This window comes from Trifolium pratense, linkage group LG7 (assembly GCF_020283565.1).
Source record: "Trifolium pratense cultivar HEN17-A07 linkage group LG7, ARS_RC_1.1, whole genome shotgun sequence".
Lineage (NCBI taxonomy): Eukaryota > Viridiplantae > Streptophyta > Magnoliopsida > Fabales > Fabaceae > Trifolium > Trifolium pratense.
The window spans coordinates 18,126,129-18,146,789 of record NC_060065.1 but is presented as its reverse complement, the minus strand read 5'-3'; the positions used below and the strand labels follow the sequence as shown (position 1 = coordinate 18,146,789).

The window sequence follows — 20,661 nt, the reverse complement described above, 5'->3', positions numbered from 1 at the left end:
GGTAGAGTTATCTATAAAGCACGAACACACATAACATAAGATAAGAACACCATATATGATACATATACTACGTTGAGACGGATGATAATTTAAAGTCAGATACCAGAACACGCCTAATTTGAGGAGTGTCTGTACTTCATAGCAAGTTATACTTTATCAAACTTAAGTCTGATCTGACAAAAAGTTGGAAGTCTAAGCCTAGTACATAGCTGCAACTCATAAAGGACACAACACCTTCAATATAACTTGATTAATTATCAAAGAGGTCTCTCTTCCATGTATTAATATTATAATCAAAGGTAACAAATACATGTATCTCATACTCCCTCGTCTAATAAAATGTCTTATTAGTATGTTAAAATATCTCTCTTTTAGATATTATATTTTGGGTTACTATGATATTGATATGAAATTTTTATCGTCATTAGTGATTACTATTATCTGTTGGGGAACCTGTGGGATACACAAGATGGATTCTTCCCTCCCAATCGAATTTTATCTATATGCGTGAGTCAGAAATCGAACTCTGACCACATGTTAAGAGACCAAGACAAACATTTAACAATAATAGGATAAAAATGAGTAACATTAAAATTGTTAGACAATGTAATGCACAATAATGTGTTTTTAAGGATTTGAAAAATAACGGTAAAAAAAAAAATTGAAAAATAAATAGTCTCACATCGGATTGTATATAAATAGAAGGAAAAAAAAATCATGTGGAACTCTTGAGTTGAGTTTCAAGTTGAAAACGATTTGAACCTAACAAGTCGAACCAAATTGCTCGCGAACTCTAAATGAGCTGAACTCGAACTGAAAAAAGAGTTCATATTGAACTTGAATCGAATTTTATGCCGAACCAATTTTTATCAAGTCGACCTCAGACAAATTCAACTTGACTAATTTCAGGTGGTAGTGAAAATATTTATTTTGATTTACTTAGTGAGGCTTGAAGCAGAGGAGAGGTGAATGGGGACACGTTTACTAGGCCATGCAAGTGGAGTGGTGGCAATTAATTGGCAAACGTTAATTGTCATCACCTTTAATTTTAATAAAATAGCTAAATTAGTAGGCTTCACTAATTGGATCGAACAATGAACACATTTTACATACAGCAAAAGCACGCTCGTGATATATTCGTGAATTTAATTTCACGATATATAGCAATACTGAAACTTAATTAATGGTGCAAAAAATTAGTGTAGACTAATAAACTTGAATTAATGAAAAAAGAAATAAATTTATAATTTAATTCAAAGTATATAATTTAATATATAATAATAATAGTAATAAAATATTATTCATATTGTTAGAATATTAAAAGAAATAAATATTGTATCAAAAAAATATTTTTAGTATCTTTTATATTGTATTAGAGTATCTCTCAATATCTTGAATATAAAAAAAGAGTGTCTTTCAATATCTCTTAAGATTAAATTTTATATTGATTACTTTTATTATAATTTGTTCTTGATTTATGATTGAGTATAATTTTTTTTTTTAATCTAAAAAACGGTATGCTTGAGTGTGTGTGTATATATATATATATATTACTATAAATAGAAATTAATATTTAAGTTAATAATTTAGAACCCTAAACTCCTTGCTTGTTTCCCAAGAAGCTGGTTGAGAAATTACTGCCAAAAAGAGTACTTGGCACATGATATAAGCACAGAGAACCCTTAACTCCTTTTGTTGTTTTTTTTTTCTCACTTTTTCAATTCTCTTGTAATTTCATATTGTCAACGACACTTATAACCATGGTATGTATGCTAGTTACCTCCTCTCTTTTTACATTTGTGTTTGTAATTAATAAAAAAGAATTGTATAATTGGACAATGACAAATATTAGTTTTTATATGCATATGCATGTTAATTTTTAGATGATTAATATCCAATTTATATTGTTGTGTATCGGTATTTTATAAGTAAATTAAATCCAATGTCATTATGTAATAATTTTTATATGTATATCAATTAAATTCAACAAGTTATATATTGACTTTATATTAGTGTATTTTGATGTGATTTGGTTTTGCATTTTTCAGATCCTAATTATGCCCCTAATGTCTAGTTCAGTGGTGAAGCTAGCAAAGGAATTAGTGTTTGAACCTATTACCACTCTCACAAACATTCTCTATTACGGCAATCATCTTCCCAGAAATCTTAACTTGGAGAGATTAGTGAGTAGTGAATTTCTTCACCAACAAAATTATTTCTTCCATTTTCTTACTACAATGTTGAGGTGTGTCTGGTAATTACTAGGATTATGTATTAAATTATGCGAAAATTGAAGAGAACAAATTAATGTATGTAATTTTTGAGGCACATCATGTGTTAGCGACTTAGCGTAGACTTTATTTGGTAAAAAAATAGCGCATAGTTAATCAGTTATTTTATAGTGGGTGAATTTATAGACAATAATTTATAAACTAGTTTATAATTGATTGATCAATTTATATTGTTTGATAAATTTAGCCGTTGAACTATTTTATAAATATAAAATGATATAAATAAAAATATGTTTATTAATATTTAATTTCATTCAAGAAAGATTACGATAGCAAAATTGAGAGAAAATTACAAAGTATAAGTCAAGGCCGGCCCAAAGGCCAAGCAACCCGGGGGCTTCAGACCCCAAAAAAAAAACATATTTTTTCGCAAGGAAAAAAAAACCTGATACAAGTGATAAGTTTAATAGTCCAAAAGCCAACAAAAAAGTTTACGGTGAGAAAAAAGCCTCCTATCAAGGGTCAACTATAATTCTTTTTTTAATAATTCATGATATTTTTGTTTGATCGGATTTCCTATATATGATAACTCCATCATCGGCAAAAGTTAATATGCATAAGTCCAAATTTATGTATGATGCATAAGTGAATTACAGCCACTTGATCATAAAATTTTTTTTGCCACGTGTTATGATCTCAAGTTGTCATACTGTGAACCTGAGTCACAGGATCCACACATCTCTCACTTCTCCACTTCGCCACCGTCTTTCTTCTCTTTGTAGCCACCGTGTTTCTTCCGTTCATCGCCACCGTGATTCTCCGTCGTGTTCTTGTTTCTTCTCTGTATCGTCACTGTGACTTCGCCGTCGTGTTTGTTCTGTGTATCGTCTTCTCCGTCACTCAGAAGCTGCGATTGAATTCTCGAAATTGGAGATTCAATTTGCGCCTAACTCTAACAATATTCTAATTTCATCTTGGGATTATGTAAGTTTCGTTTTTCCTTGTTAATTTGATTTTGTTTCTGATATTCTCTTAGCTTCTAGGTTTTGATTTTTTATTAATGTTCATGATTTTTAAAATAGATTCATTAGTGTTACATAATAGAGCAATGAGGAGTCACAGTGAATTGATTATCATCATTGAAATTTACTTGTCAATTATTGTATTTCAACCATCATGAGGAGCAAGAATTTCATTCTTCTCATTTTGATTGTTGATATAGCACCTTTCATATTTCATATCTAGATGAGATAGATTCGGAGGCACTGTTAGCTGTTTGAGCAGCTTGTGAGTAGAGACATGGTGGAGCAACTTGTTGTAAAATATCAAGTGGGAGGCTCCAAGGGATGGTTGTGGTGGAGTTTTAAGAGGAGAGCATGGAGAGTGGATTACTGGATTCTCAAAGTATTTCGGTGTTTGTTGTGCATATGTTTCCCAATTTTGGAGTGTACTTGAAGGGTTAAAGCTAGCTCAAGCCTGTGGGTTTCATTTCATATAATTACCTAATGGTTGTTAACAGTTAACACACTTAAGACAGCTAGAGGTGGATCTTCGGATGGCCGCACTTTAGTGCCAAACATCAAGAGGATTTTAGATTTCGATTGAGAGGTTACTGTACTGTGAGTCATACTTATCCGGAAGTATGATCCACCTCAAGAGGATTTTAATCGAAAATCATGAATGCTTTTATTTATTAATATTGAGCTTTAGATCATCCTTTATGTTGAATGCATATTCTAACATAGTTCCTAAGCAACCTCTTGACGACAGGTTTGTTTGGCGCTCTTCCAAGGACGGTAATTTGACTGCAAACCAAGCCTATGAATTCTTTTTTCCGGCACAACAGCGGGTAGATTGGACTGCTTGGCTTTGGCATGTTTGTGTACCACCATCTGCATCATTTATTGCCTGGCGATGCTTCCATAATAAAATGCCTACAGAGGACACACTTAAGACAGCTAGAGCTGGATCTTCGGATGGCCGCACTTTAGTGCCAAACATCAAGAGGATTTTAGATTTCGATTGAGAGGTTACTGTACTGTGAGTCATACTTATCCGGAAGTATGATCCACCTCAAGAGGATTTTAATCGAAAATCATGAATGCTTTTATTTATTAATATTGAGCTTTAGATCATCTGTTATGTTGAATGCATATTCTAACATAGTTCCTAAGCAACCTCTTGACGACAGGTTTGTTTGGCGCTCTTCTAAGGACGGTAATTTGACTGCAAACCAAGCCTATGAATTCTTTTTTCCGGCACAACAGCGGGTAGATTGGACTGCTTGGCTTTGGCATGTTTGTGTACCACCATCTGCATCATTTATTGCCTGGCGATGCTTCCATAATAAAATGCCTACAGACGAGAACCTCATGCATGCACAGGGGCTGTGTCGTAGTTTCTGGCTGTGATCTCTGCCTTGCGCACAACGATTCCACTCCTCATCTATTTCAGAAAATTGATCACATTTGTTCTATAGTTTAAGGCGAAAATGGAAATGCATTTGTGAATAAGTGTGTACTATAGGTTGTGAATAATGGTTTGAATATTCAGGATTTAAAAAATCTATTTTACTCTCATAGTCAATATTAATGGGTTCACAACACTGAAACCATTTAACAAGACTAATGGTTTCAGTGTATAACGTACTGAAACCATTTATCAAGCATAATGGTTTCAGTGTATAACTTACTGAAACCATTTAACAAGAGTAATGGTTTCAGTGCACAAATCCATCATGGGTTAATAATATTCGAAATCAAGGTTATAATATTGAAAATCATAAGTATAAAAACCAAAATCAAGAGTTTTTTCAAAATTGAGATAATTTTCAAATGGGTCTGCTTAATAGTTAATGTCGTTCAAATGCCTTTATAATTAAGTTGAGAAAGATTAAAATGTATTGGATTCGAAGAGAGGAGAATTGTCTTCGAATCAACCCATGAACCTAAACCTCGGAAGAGAGGTGATATGTTGGATTCAAATGCACGTCCTTCAAATGGGTTGATTCGAAGACCATCCTTATCTTTCTCATGTTGGGAGACCATCCTTAAGTAGGTTTCAACTAATGGAAGTTCCTGAACCTTTTATCAAGTGTATATATAACTGAAACCATTTAACAAGACTAATGGTTTCAGTGTATAACTTACTGAAACCATTTATCAAGCATAATGGTTTCAGTGTATAACTTACTGAAACCATTTAACAAGAGTAATGGTTTCAGTGTACAAATCCATTATGGGTTAATAATATTCAAAATCAATGTTATAATATTGAAAAGCATAAGTATGAAAACCAAAATCAAGAGTTATTTCCTTTCACCAAGAGTGGTTAGAGGCACACAAAAGAAAAATTAAATTTCTAAAGTGGCGAGAGGTTTTTTCAAAATTGAGATAATTTTCAAATGGGTCTGCTTAATAGTTAATGTCGTTCAAATGCATTTATAATTAAGTTGAGAAAGATTAAAATGTATTGGATTCGAAGAGAGGAGAATTGTCTTCGAATCAACCCATGAACCTCAAACCTCGGAAGAGAGGTGATGTGTTGAATTCAAATGCACGTCCTTCAAATGAGTTGATTCGAAGACCATCCTTAAGTAGGTTTCAACTAATGGAAGTTCCTGAACCTTTTATCAAAAGTGTATATGTAACTAAAACCATTTAACAAGACTAATGGTTTCAGTGTATAACTTACTGAAACCATTTATCAAGCATAATGGTTTCAGTGTATAACTTACTGAAACCATTTAACAAGAGTAATGGTTTCAGTGTACAAATCCATCATGGGTTAATAATATTCGAAATCAAGGTTATAATATTGAAAATCATAAGTATGAAAACCAAAATCAAGAGTTTTTTCAAAATTGAGATAATTTTCAAATGGCTAGAAGCACACAAAAGAAAAATTAAATTTCGAAAGTGACGAAAGGTTTTTTCAAAATTAAATTGAGATAATTTTCAAATGGGTTTGCTTAATAGTTAATGTTGTTCAAATGCATTTATAATTAAGTTGAGAAAGATTAAAATGTAACTGAAACCATTTATCAAGAGTAATGGTTTCAGTGTATAACTTACTGAAACCATTTATCAAGAGTAATGGTTTCAGTTAATATGAGTGCTCATCTTTATCCAAACTACAAGTAATATGAGTGTATAACCCACCAATAGATAAACACAACAATCGCAGAACTTCATCTCAAGTATATCACATTCTACAGTTAATATGAGTGCTCATCTTTATTCAAACTACAAGTAAAATGAAAATGATAGATTACTGATTTTCAACAATGTGAAAGTCAAATTCTTCCTTTTTGGTGTATAATAGTCATGCTCAATAATATCAAAATGACATAACTCATAATAAATAACAAATATGCTTTCTCCACCAAATTGGGAATTAAGACATGAACCACCAATTCTTCATACACCAACTCACATGTCAGAGACTCAACAATGAATACATAAAAAAGTTTCAACCTAGTCTCTGACTCTTGGTCACTCATTATATCCTCTAGAACCTATTTGAGCAAGGCATTTTCAAAAATTCAAAAATTCAGAAATCTATCATAAACTAACATAACAAGAAATTCAAAAATTTATCTATATACAAATCCAAAAACTTAGTAAGACATCATCTAGAACCTAGACATCATGTTGCAGCTTCTTGTCCAATTGCAAATGTGCAGCATTCCTCCAAACCCGTATTCGTTCAATACCTCAATTATCTTCTTTTTTGTTTTTTTTCCATTGACAGATTGCACAATATCATACACTTTAGGTATGCTCAATTTGTGTCTCAACCTATGTTCAGCCTCGGTAGGTTTCTGCTTCTATTCAGTTGCTTTTGCAGCTTGCATTTTCCCCTTTTGTTGTCGGGTAGTATGCGAAGATGAAGCCTTCGAGTCTGATGACTGCGATAGGCCAAGGCTGAAGCTTGGTCCTGACTCGTCAACCTGCATTGAATGAAACCATTATCAATCAAAAATCCTATACTAACAGATCAACAAACATTGTCATATCACATATTCCCACTGAAACCAAAATCCTTGCCTAATGGTTTCACTTAGATAGCAGACATTATAAAATCTAGATTGTAACTCAAATCATGGAGAATCAAATGATAAATCAAATAGATTCCATCAAACAACAACTTAACCAAGGAATTCACATTAACAACAACTTGTCAACCAAGCAATTCACATTAGAAAAATGGTTTCATAGAAATGCAGGTTGACGATCAAACAAACATAAGTAGCCAAAATACAATCATGATTACTGAAACATACTAGAGTGAAACATAATTAGTCAAACATTAAGCTTCAGGTCATCTGCATTAATTGAAACCATACTAACAGATCAACAAACATTATCATATCACATATTCCCACTGAAACCAAACACAGAACACATTCACTATACAAAACACCTAAAAAAAGAGAGATATAACATTGAAACCATAAGTATGGTTTTATGGTTTCAGCAAGTTATACACTGAAACCATTTACCAAGAGTAATGGTTTCAGTGTATAAACTATTGAAATCATTTTCAAAATCAAATTAGAATCAATACATACTCCAAGTATGACGGCACATCAGGATGGCGAATATGTTTCTCAGTATCAATAGCAGAAGCTTTCTGAAAGCATAAAATATCACCATTTTCTAACTGCATTCATGGAAAAACAAATCAATCAGAAAATCAATGGTACATTAACTTGGTGAGCATCAACTGGGTATGTACTATACCTGGTTTCCGGTTCCAGGTATAGTACATACCCAGTTGATGCTCACCAAGTTAATGTACCATTGATTTTCTGATTGATTTGTTTTTCCATGAATGCAGTTAGAAAATGGTGATATTTTATGCTTTCAGAAAGCTTCTGCTATTGATACTGAGAAACATATTCGCCATCCTGATGTGCCGTCATACTTGGAGTATGTATTGATTCTAATTTGATTTTGAAAATGATTTCAATAGTTTATACACTGAAACCATTACTCTTGGTAAATGGTTTCAGTGTATAACTTGCTGAAACCATAAAACCATACTTATGGTTTCAATGTTATATCTCTCTTTTTTTAGGTGTTTTGTATAGTGAATGTGTTCTGTGTTTGGTTTCAGTGGGAATATGTGATATGATAATGTTTGTTGATCTGTTAGTATGGTTTCAATTAATGCAGATGACCTGAAGCTTAATGTTTGACTAATTATGTTTCACTCTAGTATGTTTCAGTAATCATGATTGTATTTTGGCTACTTATGTTTGTTTGATCGTCAACCTGCATTTCTATGAAACCATTTTTCTAATGTGAATTGCTTGGTTGACAAGTTGTTGTTAATGTGAATTCCTTGGTTAAGTTGTTGTTTGATGGAATCTATTTGATTTATCATTTGATTCTCCATGATTTGAGTTACAATCTAGATTTTATAATGTCTGCTATCTAAGTGAAACCATTAGGCAAGGATTTTGGTTTCAGTGGGAATATGTGATATGACAATGTTTGTTGATCTGTTAGTATAGGATTTTTGATTGATAATGGTTTCATTCAATGCAGGTTGACGAGTCAGGACCAAGCTTCAGCCTTGGCCTATCGCAGTCATCAGACTCGAAGGCTTCATCTTCGCATACTACCCGACAACAAAAGGGGAAAATGCAAGCTGCAAAAGCAACTGAATAGAAGCAGAAACCTACCGAGGCTGAACATAGGTTGAGACACAAATTGAGCATACCTAAAGTGTATGATATTGTGCAATCTGTCAATGGAAAAAAAACAAAAAAGAAGATAATTGAGGTATTGAACGAATACGGGTTTGGAGGAATGCTGCACATTTGCAATTGGACAAGAAGCTGCAACATGATGTCTAGGTTCTAGATGATGTCTTACTAAGTTTTTGGATTTGTATATAGATAAATTTTTGAATTTCTTGTTATGTTAGTTTATGATAGATTTCTGAATTTTTGAATTTTTGAAAATGCCTTGCTCAAATAGGTTCTAGAGGATATAATGAGTGACCAAGAGTCAGAGACTAGGTTGAAACTTTTTTATGTATTCATTGTTGAGTCTCTGACATGTGAGTTGGTGTATGAAGAATTGGTGGTTCATGTCTTAATTCCCAATTTGGTGGAGAAAGCATATTTGTTATTTATTATGAGTTATGTCATTTTGATATTATTGAGCATGACTATTATACACCAAAAAGGAAGAATTTGACTTTCACATTGTTGAAAATCAGTAATCTATCATTTTCATTTTACTTGTAGTTTGAATAAAGATGAGCACTCATATTAACTGTAGAATGTGATATACTTGAGATGAAGTTCTGCGATTGTTGTGTTTATCTATTGGTGGGTTATACACTCATATTACTTGTAGTTTGGATAAAGATGAGCACTCATATTAACTGAAACCATTACTCTTGATAAATGGTTTCAGTAAGTTATACACTGAAACCATTACTCTTGATAAATGGTTTCAGTTACATTTTAATCTTTCTCAACTTAATTATAAATGCATTTGAACAACATTAACTATTAAGCAAACCCATTTGAAAATTATCTCAATTTAATTTTGAAAAAACCTTTCGTCACTTTCGAAATTTAATTTTTCTTTTGTGTGCTTCTAGCCATTTGAAAATTATCTCAATTTTGAAAAAACTCTTGATTTTGGTTTTCATACTTATGATTTTCAATATTATAACCTTGATTTCGAATATTATTAACCCATGATGGATTTGTACACTGAAACCATTACTCTTGTTAAATGGTTTCAGTAAGTTATACACTGAAACCATTATGCTTGATAAATGGTTTCAGTAAGTTATACACTGAAACCATTAGTCTTGTTAAATGGTTTTAGTTACATATACACTTTTGATAAAAGGTTCAGGAACTTCCATTAGTTGAAACCTACTTAAGGATGGTCTTCGAATCAACTCATTTGAAGGACGTGCATTTGAATTCAACACATCACCTCTCTTCCGAGGTTTGAGGTTCATGGGTTGATTCGAAGACAATTCTCCTCTCTTCGAATCCAATACATTTTAATCTTTCTCAACTTAATTATAAATGCATTTGAACGACATTAACTATTAAGCAGACCCATTTGAAAATTATCTCAATTTTGAAAAAACCTCTCGCCACTTTAGAAATTTAATTTTTCTTTTGTGTGCCTCTAACCACTCTTGGTGAAAGGAAATAACTCTTGATTTTGGTTTTCATACTTATGCTTTTCAATATTATAACATTGATTTTGAATATTATTAACCCATAATGGATTTGTACACTGAAACCATTACTCTTGTTAAATGGTTTCAGTAAGTTATACACTGAAACCATTATGCTTGATAAATGGTTTCAGTAAGTTATACACTGAAACCATTAGTCTTGTTAAATGGTTTCAGTTATATATACACTTGATAAAAGGTTCAGGAACTTCCATTAGTTGAAACCTACTTAAGGATGGTCTCCCAACATGAGAAAGATAAGGATGGTCTTCGAATCAACCCATTTGAAGGACGTGCATTTGAATCCAACATATCACCTCTCTTCCGAGGTTTAGGTTCATGGGTTGATTCGAAGACAATTCTCCTCTCTTCGAATCCAATACATTTTAATCTTTCTCAACTTAATTATAAAGGCATTTGAACGACATTAACTATTAAGCAGACCCATTTGAAAATTATCTCAATTTTGAAAAAACTCTTGATTTTGGTTTTTATACTTATGATTTTCAATATTATAACCTTGATTTCGAATATTATTAACCCATGATGGATTTGTGCACTGAAACCATTACTCTTGTTAAATGGTTTCAGTAAGTTATACACTGAAACCATTATGCTTGATAAATGGTTTCAGTACGTTATACACTGAAACCATTAGTCTTGTTAAATGGTTTCAGTGTTGTGAACCCATTAATATTGACTATGAGAGTAAAATAGATTTTTTAAATCCTGAATATTCAAACCATTATTCACAACCTATAGTACACACTTATTGGGCTTATGCACGGTGCATAAGCTTTGGCTTATGCACCTTAACCGGACCCTCCATCATCCATCCCTTTTCATTTAACAAAAATATTATTATTAGAATTTATAAAAGTCTGTTTTTAACGTTCGCTTTATTTTTTTTAAAAAAAAACGTTTGTTTTAGGCCTCATATTATGTTGGACCGGCCCTGCTATAAGCTTAAAGTTAATCGAACTTGCCCGGTTTGGTTTTCTTGCTTTCGGTTAGTTTCTTTTTTACTTTTCACATTTTTTTAAGGTGTCAACTTAGCTGGTATGTTTAAAGATTCTTTGATACCCGCTTTTCTTACTTATATTATTTATTCTTTGAACTAAATATCTAAAGAAAGAGATCTAATTTTGAAATTTCAGACCTGTAACAATGATGTTATTATTCTAAGGATATTTCATCATAGTTTCTCTCCTGCAGAACTATATCTATATATTTCTTTTACGAGCAAGAAATCTGTATAGTTTCGTCATAAAAATATGACATCCAACGGTTTCATATATAATTGATACTTGGCATAGTTAAATTTGAGAAAGAATTCTCTCGAGTGCAAAAAAAAATTGAGGAAATAATGTGGAACACGAACAATAGACCATGATAAATATAAAACAATATTTTAATTTAAAAGAAATGGAGAAAATGTGATTGATGGTTGAGATGTGAAAATTGAGGAAAACAAAATTGAAAGGATCCATTCTCGTTAAATTTGACCACCAAATATTCCATTTTCCTCTTGCGTTGTTGACAGAATTTTTCATCACGTCTAAATAATTGCTACTGCACAATGTCATGGTTTCAAATTGTGGTATGGATGCAATAAAAAAAAAAACCGTGGTCTGCATTTGCAATTGCGGTGTGATTTTAAGTCACATGTACGATTGCATTAGGAACTGCATCAAACGATTTTGGCCATATTCCTCCAAATTTTCTTACCAAAAATTAAAATTTATGAATCCGATGTAATTTGTGTCAAATTTAATAATTTTTTTTACTTATGGAATAATCTCTAAACCGTCTATTTCAAGCACCTTCAAATCAATACTTATGGAATAAATTAAAACTCTGCAATAGTGGATAAATAGTGTAGTGACATAAAAGTTTATTTTTATATAGTTTGTGAAAATTTAAAATGATTTCATGACGCAACAACTACATTACGGTGTAGCAACAACCACAAATAACCGCAATCACAACGACCACAACCACAATTTTAAATCATGCACATATACACATAAGGAAAACATCTAAAATGTGAAGAAACAAGGTATTTACAAACCTCATCTTGTTGAAAGTGAATGTAAACAAGGAAATCTAGATCAATAAATTAGGTAAATTCTAATATCACTTCATCAAGTGGTCTATGGTGGACCAGTCATAAATAACATTATAACGAATATGAATTTTACAAAATACACTGTTGGATTGTTTATATCATATAGATCATCCATAAAAAAAAATTAGAAAAATTGGAAATCATTTGATATGTTATCGAGATCCATAAAGTTACTATGTTAATTACTTAACCTATAGTATGTATGAAAACATTGGGTTTAACCGTTCATAATGTACAATAGAATGATCATAACATATATATCGAATGTCCATGAAAAGAAATAAGTTCGCAAAATCACTTAATTACAATGCAAAAACAAAAACACAAATTTCAAATTCAGCTATATCAAGCATCTGACCATGCGATATCAAGGCCACCCCATTGATTTCGAGGCACACCCAAGGCTTCCCATACAGCCTTGGAGGCATCAACAATGTTGTTGCGACATGGAGGTTGGTAATCATGGTCTTGGTCACATCTCATTGTCGAGTCACACTCATCAACCACCACAGCCACACACACTTCTTCCATTTGTGCTTACAGTAATGTTGTGGAGACATCTACTCTTGTTATTGAACCATCCAGTAGAAAGTGCAACAACCGGAGTATCATCAGAATGGTATTGGTTATCACAATAAGAAGGACCGCCTCCATCACCACCTTATTGAAAACTATTAAGTGTGAGATATGCCTTAGTTGGAGTTGATACTGGTGGTGAACATTCATAAGTTGTATTTGTCCTTGTACACAGTAATCTGAATCATTCTCTTATTGGATTGTCTAGAAGGTTCTTCTTTTCCACTGATTCTACCACTTGGACGACATTGTTAGGCTTCAGAATACATGATGGTTAAGATGAGAGTAATCAATAAAAGGAAAGAAGTTTTGGAACAAAAACTCTTCATTGTATATTTATCAATGCAATTCTCTTTTTCTCCTCTTTTCCAATCAATGAATTATGATTAATGCATATAGATTAGGATTTTAATGAATATATATAAAGTAAGAGAAGAAAAGAAAATGTTTGTTTTGGGGTCAAGGAAATGAGTCCTAACTTGTTACGATACAAGAAGAAATCCTTAAGTATTGATGGTGGAGGAAAGCTTAATTTATATTTCAATTACTAACTACCATTCTTTTTGAGTGTCTATCGGTTGCCAAATCTGCTGAGATTTGCAGGCTTTTTTTTATCTAGTTGGACCTCTTTTGCTTCGGCGTTGACGAATTGGAGGCGGACTGTGAGCTGAGACCTATCTACCTAGGCTTTATTTCTACTGTTGCCCCAACAATTTTTGGCTCGCGGAGATGCTCTTTGGATTCCAATGGGCCGGTCACTTTTGCTTCAAGATCGGGAGTTAGAGTCTAGTGGCGTATCTATGGGTCGAGTTGGTGTCTACTTTGGTGGTCTGGAGGCTGAGGAGTGTCTTTCTAAGTACCGTTTGGCCGTACTTATTTTTGACATTTTACTCTATAAAAGTAGAAGTCGGGCCAAACAGTTTTTTTTAAGTACTTTACAAAAAAAAGTTACTTATTTTTTATGCGTAAAATACATCAATAACGAGCTTTTGATAAAGTTAATATATGCAACTTTTTATGAGGAAAATCAGCTTTTCGGCTAAATCCTTCTTCGAATCCTTGCAGAACCATATATACTATGAGTGTGTTTGGTAAGTCCAATAAGCTAGCTTATAGCTTATTGGACTAGCTTATACGCTTGTTTGAAAAAAATAAAAGTGTTTGGTAAAAAGATTTTCTCACGAGCTTATAGCTTTTTTTGAGATGTTATTTCAAGTAGCGTTTGAGCTTATAGTTTATAGCTTTTTACAATTTTTTTCATTTTTAACCTTTAATTTAATTTTATTATTTTTTATAAAATAAGAAACTACCCACTACATATAAATGTCCATTTATGTCTTTTTATATTTATCAATCATTGAAAAAGCTAATTTTACCAAACACTTCAGCTAATTTTACCATTTATGTCCATTTATGCATTATTTATGCATTATGCACCTGTTGGACATAAATACCTCAAATTGCTTAGCGCGCCCCCATATTTCTAGCATGCCCCCAATTATTATTTTTTTAAAATTTTTTTTGATTAATTTTGATTAATAGAATTTTAGTTTATTAATTAGGGATAATTTTGAGAGTATTATGTATGGTTAAATGTTTTAGTAGTTAGTTTTAAACTAAAATCATGCAAAAATCATTTTGTTGTGGAATAGTTTCTGAGATCTGTACTCCAAAACAATTTTGCTGTGGAATGGTTTCAGAAATATGTACTACAAAACCTTTAGATGTACTTAATCATGCCAAAATAATTTTGCTGTGGAATAGTTTCAGAGGGTTGTACTCCAAAATCATTAGATGTACTTAATAGTTTTATGTTAATTGTGATAAATTAAACCATAATTATAGTACATGTTTTAGTATGTAATTTTAAATTAAAATATGGCTATATAATCATCCAACACAATTAATTTAAAATGGGTTCTTATAGTATGTACTTCAAAGGAACAAAAGTAATTATTTAATTGGAAATGAGGGGCGCTCTAGAAATCTGGGGGAGGAAAAAAAATTGGGGGGCGCACTAGAAATCTGGGGTAGAAAAAAAAACTAGGGGGCGCGCTAGAAATCTGGGGTAGAAAAAAACAGGGGGGCGCGCTTGAAATCTGAGGAGAAAAAAAACTGGGGGGCGCGCTAGAAAATAAAACTGGGGGACGAAAAAAAATATCGGGGGGGCGCGCCATAAAATTTAGGGTTGCGCTAAGCAATCTGGAGGTACGTGGCAATTTTCATTATTTATACATGATGCATAAGGAAAAAGCTTGTACACTATAACCACTCTCATTTTCAACTATCAGCTAGTTTATCAGCTATAAGCTAGCTTATAGCTTAATTTTAGCTTATAGCTTAATTTTACCGAATAGAGCCTATGTTTAATTGATATATTCATATGCATCTACATCTACCATCATGTCTTTGACGTCTTGTGCACCATTTTTTTTGACGCACTATTATTATTATTATTATTATTTTAAAAAATCACTATTATTATTTTTATCTAAAAAATGCACTATCATTAGTTTTCACTGTACTATTAATTAAAAAAAAATAAGAACCCTGTAGTATTTTTCTTCTTCAAAATATGAAACTAATCATTTAAATAACTATACATGTATTTGGATAAAATTACACCGATAGTTCACAAGTCCTAGCATAGCTGAAAAAAATATTAAAATTGTTAACCCGGACACTATGATCGGAGTTTGAACTTCGGCTCCCTCACAACGATAATGTTACACCACATAATAATATTTTAACAAATATAAATTTTACAAAATTTAATTTACAATGTATTTAAAGTTTATATCATTTAGATTATTTATTTATTTATATAAAATTTTACACAAATTTAAAATTATTTTATGTTATTGAGACCTAGAGAATTTATGCACTTTCACTGAGCACTTTTTATTTTTATGAATTTCAAAAATGTATAATTGTTTTATATAGACACGCAAAATTAAGATACAATATTGCACACAATTTTAATATTTGTTTATTATATTTTGAAAATATAATATCCTTAAATAAAATATTTTATCAAACAAATATGAACTAGCGTTTATTTTAAGTTTTTTAAAAAAGAAATCACCAAACAACTTTAATTTTTTTTCTAAAGCACTTACTTTAAATTTTATTTTAAAGTAGTTTTTAGACCCTTAAAAAGTCGGACCAAACGATACCTATGGGATTAGAAGTTTACCTCTATTAGGTGGTGTCGGTTTTGGTTTTCTTCAATGTGTTCCGCTTATATACGGCGTCTCTGTTTTTTTAGTTCCGTTTGTCCCGGTCTCTGTTCGTCTTGTACGAAGATCGGTTATTATCAATAATAATATATTTTGCTTTTAAAAAAAAAAAAACAAAATAAAAGTCACCAGTTTAGTAAAAAGAATATAAGTTTTCTTTGAATTGATTTGAAGAATATTTTAAGTACATTGCAAACTAACGAACTTTCTTGATTAGTATTTTATTTGTTTTCTCATGAAGCTAGATAGCACCTTGTTTCTATTAGGCATTTCATATAGTTATTGTTTTTTCAGGTTATTGGCAATTTCATGTAAGACACAAAGCAGGATTAATATGTTTAGATATGAGAGAATTACATTTTGTTGTTAAGTGGTCACAATAAAAAGACAAAAAAAAACACCAGTAACTTTATGGGTGTTAGATTAGATCAATTGTTTTAAGGCTTTGTATAACATGCACCACTTGATTAAGTGGTGCATGATGCACAAGTCTTCGATATATTTATAACGAATACGAATTTTATAAAACTCATCGTTAGATGGAAAATTTATATCGTTTGGGTCATCCATAAATTTTTTAAATTTTTCTGAAAATCATTTGATATGTTATTGACACTCATCAAGATTAACGGTATTGAATAAAAATCGATAAACCGTTAATTTTGATGGTCTTAATAACATATCAAATGATTTTCAATTTTTTCAAAAAAAAAATTATGAATAATCTATACGACATAAACTTTCCATCTAACGGTGAATTTTGTAAAATTCATATTCGTTATACTGTTTTCGGTGACTTGTGCACCATAAACTTTGTCGGTTTTAATACATAATAATTTTAATACATAAGAATAGCCCCCCCCCCCCCCCCCCCCCCCCCCCCCCCCCCCCCCACCACCTTAACCTAGTTTTTTTCTTCTTGATCTATCAAGGAGGGGTGGTTTTAGGGTCAATTTTTGACCCAAAATCACCCCTCATAATTGTTTTTCCCTTTCTTCTTTATTTAAATAAGTGATCTTCACATTGATCAAGTTTTTTTTTTGTGTTTTTTTTTGTGATTTCGCCGTCTGAGTGCGGCGTTGTGTTGTTCGTCGTCTTGTGCGACGTTTTTGTTGTCCCGTATTGTGCGGTGTTCATTTGATTTCTATTGAAAAGATCGGCTTCAGTCAATTACAGATTCAACCAATGATTTGGGCTTCAACGCTGCAGATCCGGAGGCATGGATACTTCGGTGACTTTAACTTTATCATATTATTTGTTGTAGGCATTTTCCCGTTGTATGCTATTAACTCGGATGCTGTGAGTTTTGTTCGCAGATTCATCCTTTACGTTTTGAATGAATGAATGAATATCATTTTGTTATTGTCAAAAAAAAAAAATATAATACATAATCTATATCTATATATATAAATCCTAGATAGTTGTCCAATTGACTATCTAAACCCTAATCCACATCACCCACTTAAACCAATGAAAACCTTTCATTTAGCCATATCACCCACTTACATTCATTTAATGTGTGGTACTAAATGTTATTATTTTATTATTATTATTATTATTATTATTATTATTATTATTATTATTATTATTCTTTTGGGTTGCTATTCATTTTAATTTTTTTTCTTCATTTTATTATTTTGTGTATTTTATTATTTTTGGTTCATAATAGGTAATGCTTTTGCTAATAATCTTTTGTTCAATCTTTGTGTATATAATTAGTTGGTCGATTGTCAAGACTATTTACTGATGATTTTGGTACGCAAATTCATCGTCACATTCTTTTGATTGATCCAAATAAAAATCAATTTGAAGTGTTAATAAAAAAAATAGATAAAATAAAATTTACTGATGGTTTGTATGTTGTTCATGATTTTTATCATATTCAGTTTTGAGTACGCGGTTAAGTTGGTTTATCTTTGCCTCAATATGTTTCAAATAAATATAAATGACCGATTTGATAATGAAGTAGTTTATCCAACTCAGAATCCTCCAATAAAATTTATAATAAAAAAAAAACTTTTTATGTTCCAACATCAATTGTTTTTCAATGGTCAATTATATGTTGGTATTTCTAGAGATATTTTAAAGAATGAATTAAAATATTGCTAACTAATGTTAATGAAGAATATATCAAGATGACTTCAAATGTAGTGTATAAATAATTTTTTTTAAATGTATAAACACATATTTTATATCTATATCATATTTAGATAACTTCTATATTGTTACTATTATTTTGATAATACTTATTTTTCAATTTTAGATTTACTACCTATACAAATAATTTTTTTATGTTATAGTATAAAACAACGCATAAAACCCGTGCGATAATTTTTTATGTTATAGTATAAAACAACGCATAAAACCCGTGCATCGCACGGGTAATTGTCTAGTAATAACTAATACGAAATTGCTGGTTAGTGTTCGAAATATATATTGCATGACTGAACAGGAATCGGAATTTTCTTAATTTGACGAATATTTTAAAGTAAGTGTTTGCAAATTAACTATCTTTCTTTGAATACTCTTTAAAAAAAAAATTAAAAAAAATATCTTTCTTTGAAACTATCTTTCCCTATAAAATTATTAAATTTTGTTTTTATCACTATACAAAAGGTTACATGTTTTGGTCCTTACAAAATTATTATGCACGTAATTTTAGTCTATTCTATTAAATCAATGTGTATTTTTGAATGATTATTTTGAAGACGTGTTTACAACATTACAACAAGTTCCTCAAAAGCACTTAATTTCTAAATCGATATTTTCATTAGTTTTATCTTTATCTTTTGAAAATTAAAAATTCATATTCAATTCTTGTTATTTTAAAAAAAAATATATCTAAATTTTTGTAAAGAAATTTTTTATAGTATTAAATAAACATGTCCAGGAAAATAATTATTCACAAAGAAAAGCATAATTAAACAATTTTTAAAATTTTGATAAATAGCATGGATTAAAACTGCATGAATAAATTTTTTGTTTTTGTTTTCACCATCAGTTTGATCTGGGTTTGGGGGTCAGTTTGGGCATCAAATGGTTCCAGTCTCATTCCGATCGCAGTTGTGGGGGATCGAACCGTGGTCCTCCCTACCAAGTTCAGCGTCAATTACCACTGAACCAACTAACGGTTGGTTTCATGAATACAAATTTTGTATGAATCAAAACATGTCATATTTTTTATAGGAGAAAAAACAAAATTTGGTAATTTTACAGGGATCAAACACATATTTAATCCTTTTATTTAATATAATATTTTGAAATTAAATCTAAACTTTCTGATTTTAATCAGATCAGACGGTCTTTGATCTTGCCAACTAAATGACTGTGTCGTTATTCTACTGCACTCAATTCCAATCCGTTAAACAAGGTAGAGAAGATCTTGTTCTTGACCTCAAAATTGATCTTATATGTATTATAGTTGTAATTTGGGCTATTACTCTTATTTTAACAAGTTTTGTGCACTCTGAAGCTCAAAAGTGTCGTCCAAACGGCGCAATTAGAGGAAAGAAAGCTCCTCCAGGACAATGCAATCAAGAGGATGATTCTGATTGTTGTGTGCGAGGAAAAATGTACACAACCTATAAATGTTCTCCGTTTGTGTCTACTCACACTAAGGCATATCTTACTCTTAATAGCTTTCAAAAGGGTGGAGACGGCGGTGGCCCTTCAGAATGTGACAAGCGGTATCATTCTGACGATACTCCAGTGGTTGCACTTTCCACCGGATGGTTCAACCACAGGAGTAGATGTCTCAACAACATTACAATCAGTGCTAACGGAAGAAGTGTTGTGGCCATGGTTGTTGATGAGTGTGACTCAACAAAGGGATGTGATGAAGAACACGACTACCAACCTCCTTGTCCAAACAACATTGTTGATGCTTCCAAGGCTGTGTGGAAAGCCTTAAATGTGCCCAAGGAACAATGGGGTGGCCTTGACATTACATGGTCAGATGCTTGATATTGCATAAGTTGAAATCCTTGTTTGTGTTTCTATGGTTTAGTTTTAGTGACGTTTTTTACTTATGTTTCTCCTTATATGTCTATCATATAATTGTTATCATTATGTTACAAATTAAGAAAATACAATACATACTTTTATTTATAGAGCTCAAATCTTAAATTAAATATTTGGTTTTTTATATTAATACTCCAAATTTTCCCTTTAGTGATATTCTGTACTTATAAATAAATAATGATTTATAAGTAACATGAATCCATGGCCTTAGATCTCATATTTACTAACATGATTCATTGTAAAA

At 31.4% G+C, this 20,661-nt stretch overlaps 1 protein-coding gene, 3 long non-coding RNA genes and 1 pseudogene across 6 annotated transcripts; 3 read left to right on the top strand and 2 right to left on the bottom strand.

The window, feature by feature from the left end:
• The first annotated feature begins 2,921 nt into the window (after positions 1-2,921).
• LOC123894587 lies at positions 2,922-4,817 on the top strand. 2 transcript variants are annotated; one of them, XR_006803876.1, is made up of 2 exons: positions 2,922-3,215; positions 4,002-4,817. It is a non-coding gene; the product is annotated as an uncharacterized LOC123894587 (long non-coding RNA). The 2 variants fall into 2 exon arrangements; XR_006803877.1 differs by having other exon boundaries at positions 3,477-4,817.
• A 1,770-nt stretch (positions 4,818-6,587) lies between these two features.
• On the bottom strand, positions 6,588-7,985 carry LOC123894586. 2 transcript variants are annotated; one of them, XR_006803875.1, is made up of 3 exons: positions 7,976-7,985; positions 7,804-7,895; positions 6,588-7,182 (listed from the first exon to the last, which is right to left on the bottom strand). It is a non-coding gene; the product is annotated as an uncharacterized LOC123894586 (long non-coding RNA). The 2 variants fall into 2 exon arrangements; XR_006803874.1 differs by lacking the exon at positions 7,976-7,985 and having other exon boundaries at positions 7,804-7,968.
• A 19-nt stretch (positions 7,986-8,004) lies between these two features.
• LOC123894585 lies at positions 8,005-9,380 on the top strand. The gene is made up of 2 exons (XR_006803872.1): positions 8,005-8,164; positions 8,786-9,380. It is a non-coding gene; the product is annotated as an uncharacterized LOC123894585 (long non-coding RNA).
• A 3,472-nt stretch (positions 9,381-12,852) lies between these two features.
• Positions 12,853-20,360, top strand: LOC123894584 (kiwellin-1-like). Its single transcript, XM_045944615.1, has 3 exons — positions 12,853-12,870; positions 16,427-16,430; positions 19,870-20,360. Exons 1-3 carry the CDS (start codon positions 12,853-12,855, stop codon positions 20,358-20,360), a joined length of 513 nt encoding a protein of 170 aa, XP_045800571.1.
• Positions 12,928-13,487, bottom strand: LOC123894583 (annotated as a pseudogene).
• Positions 20,361-20,661: the final 301 nt, after the last annotated feature.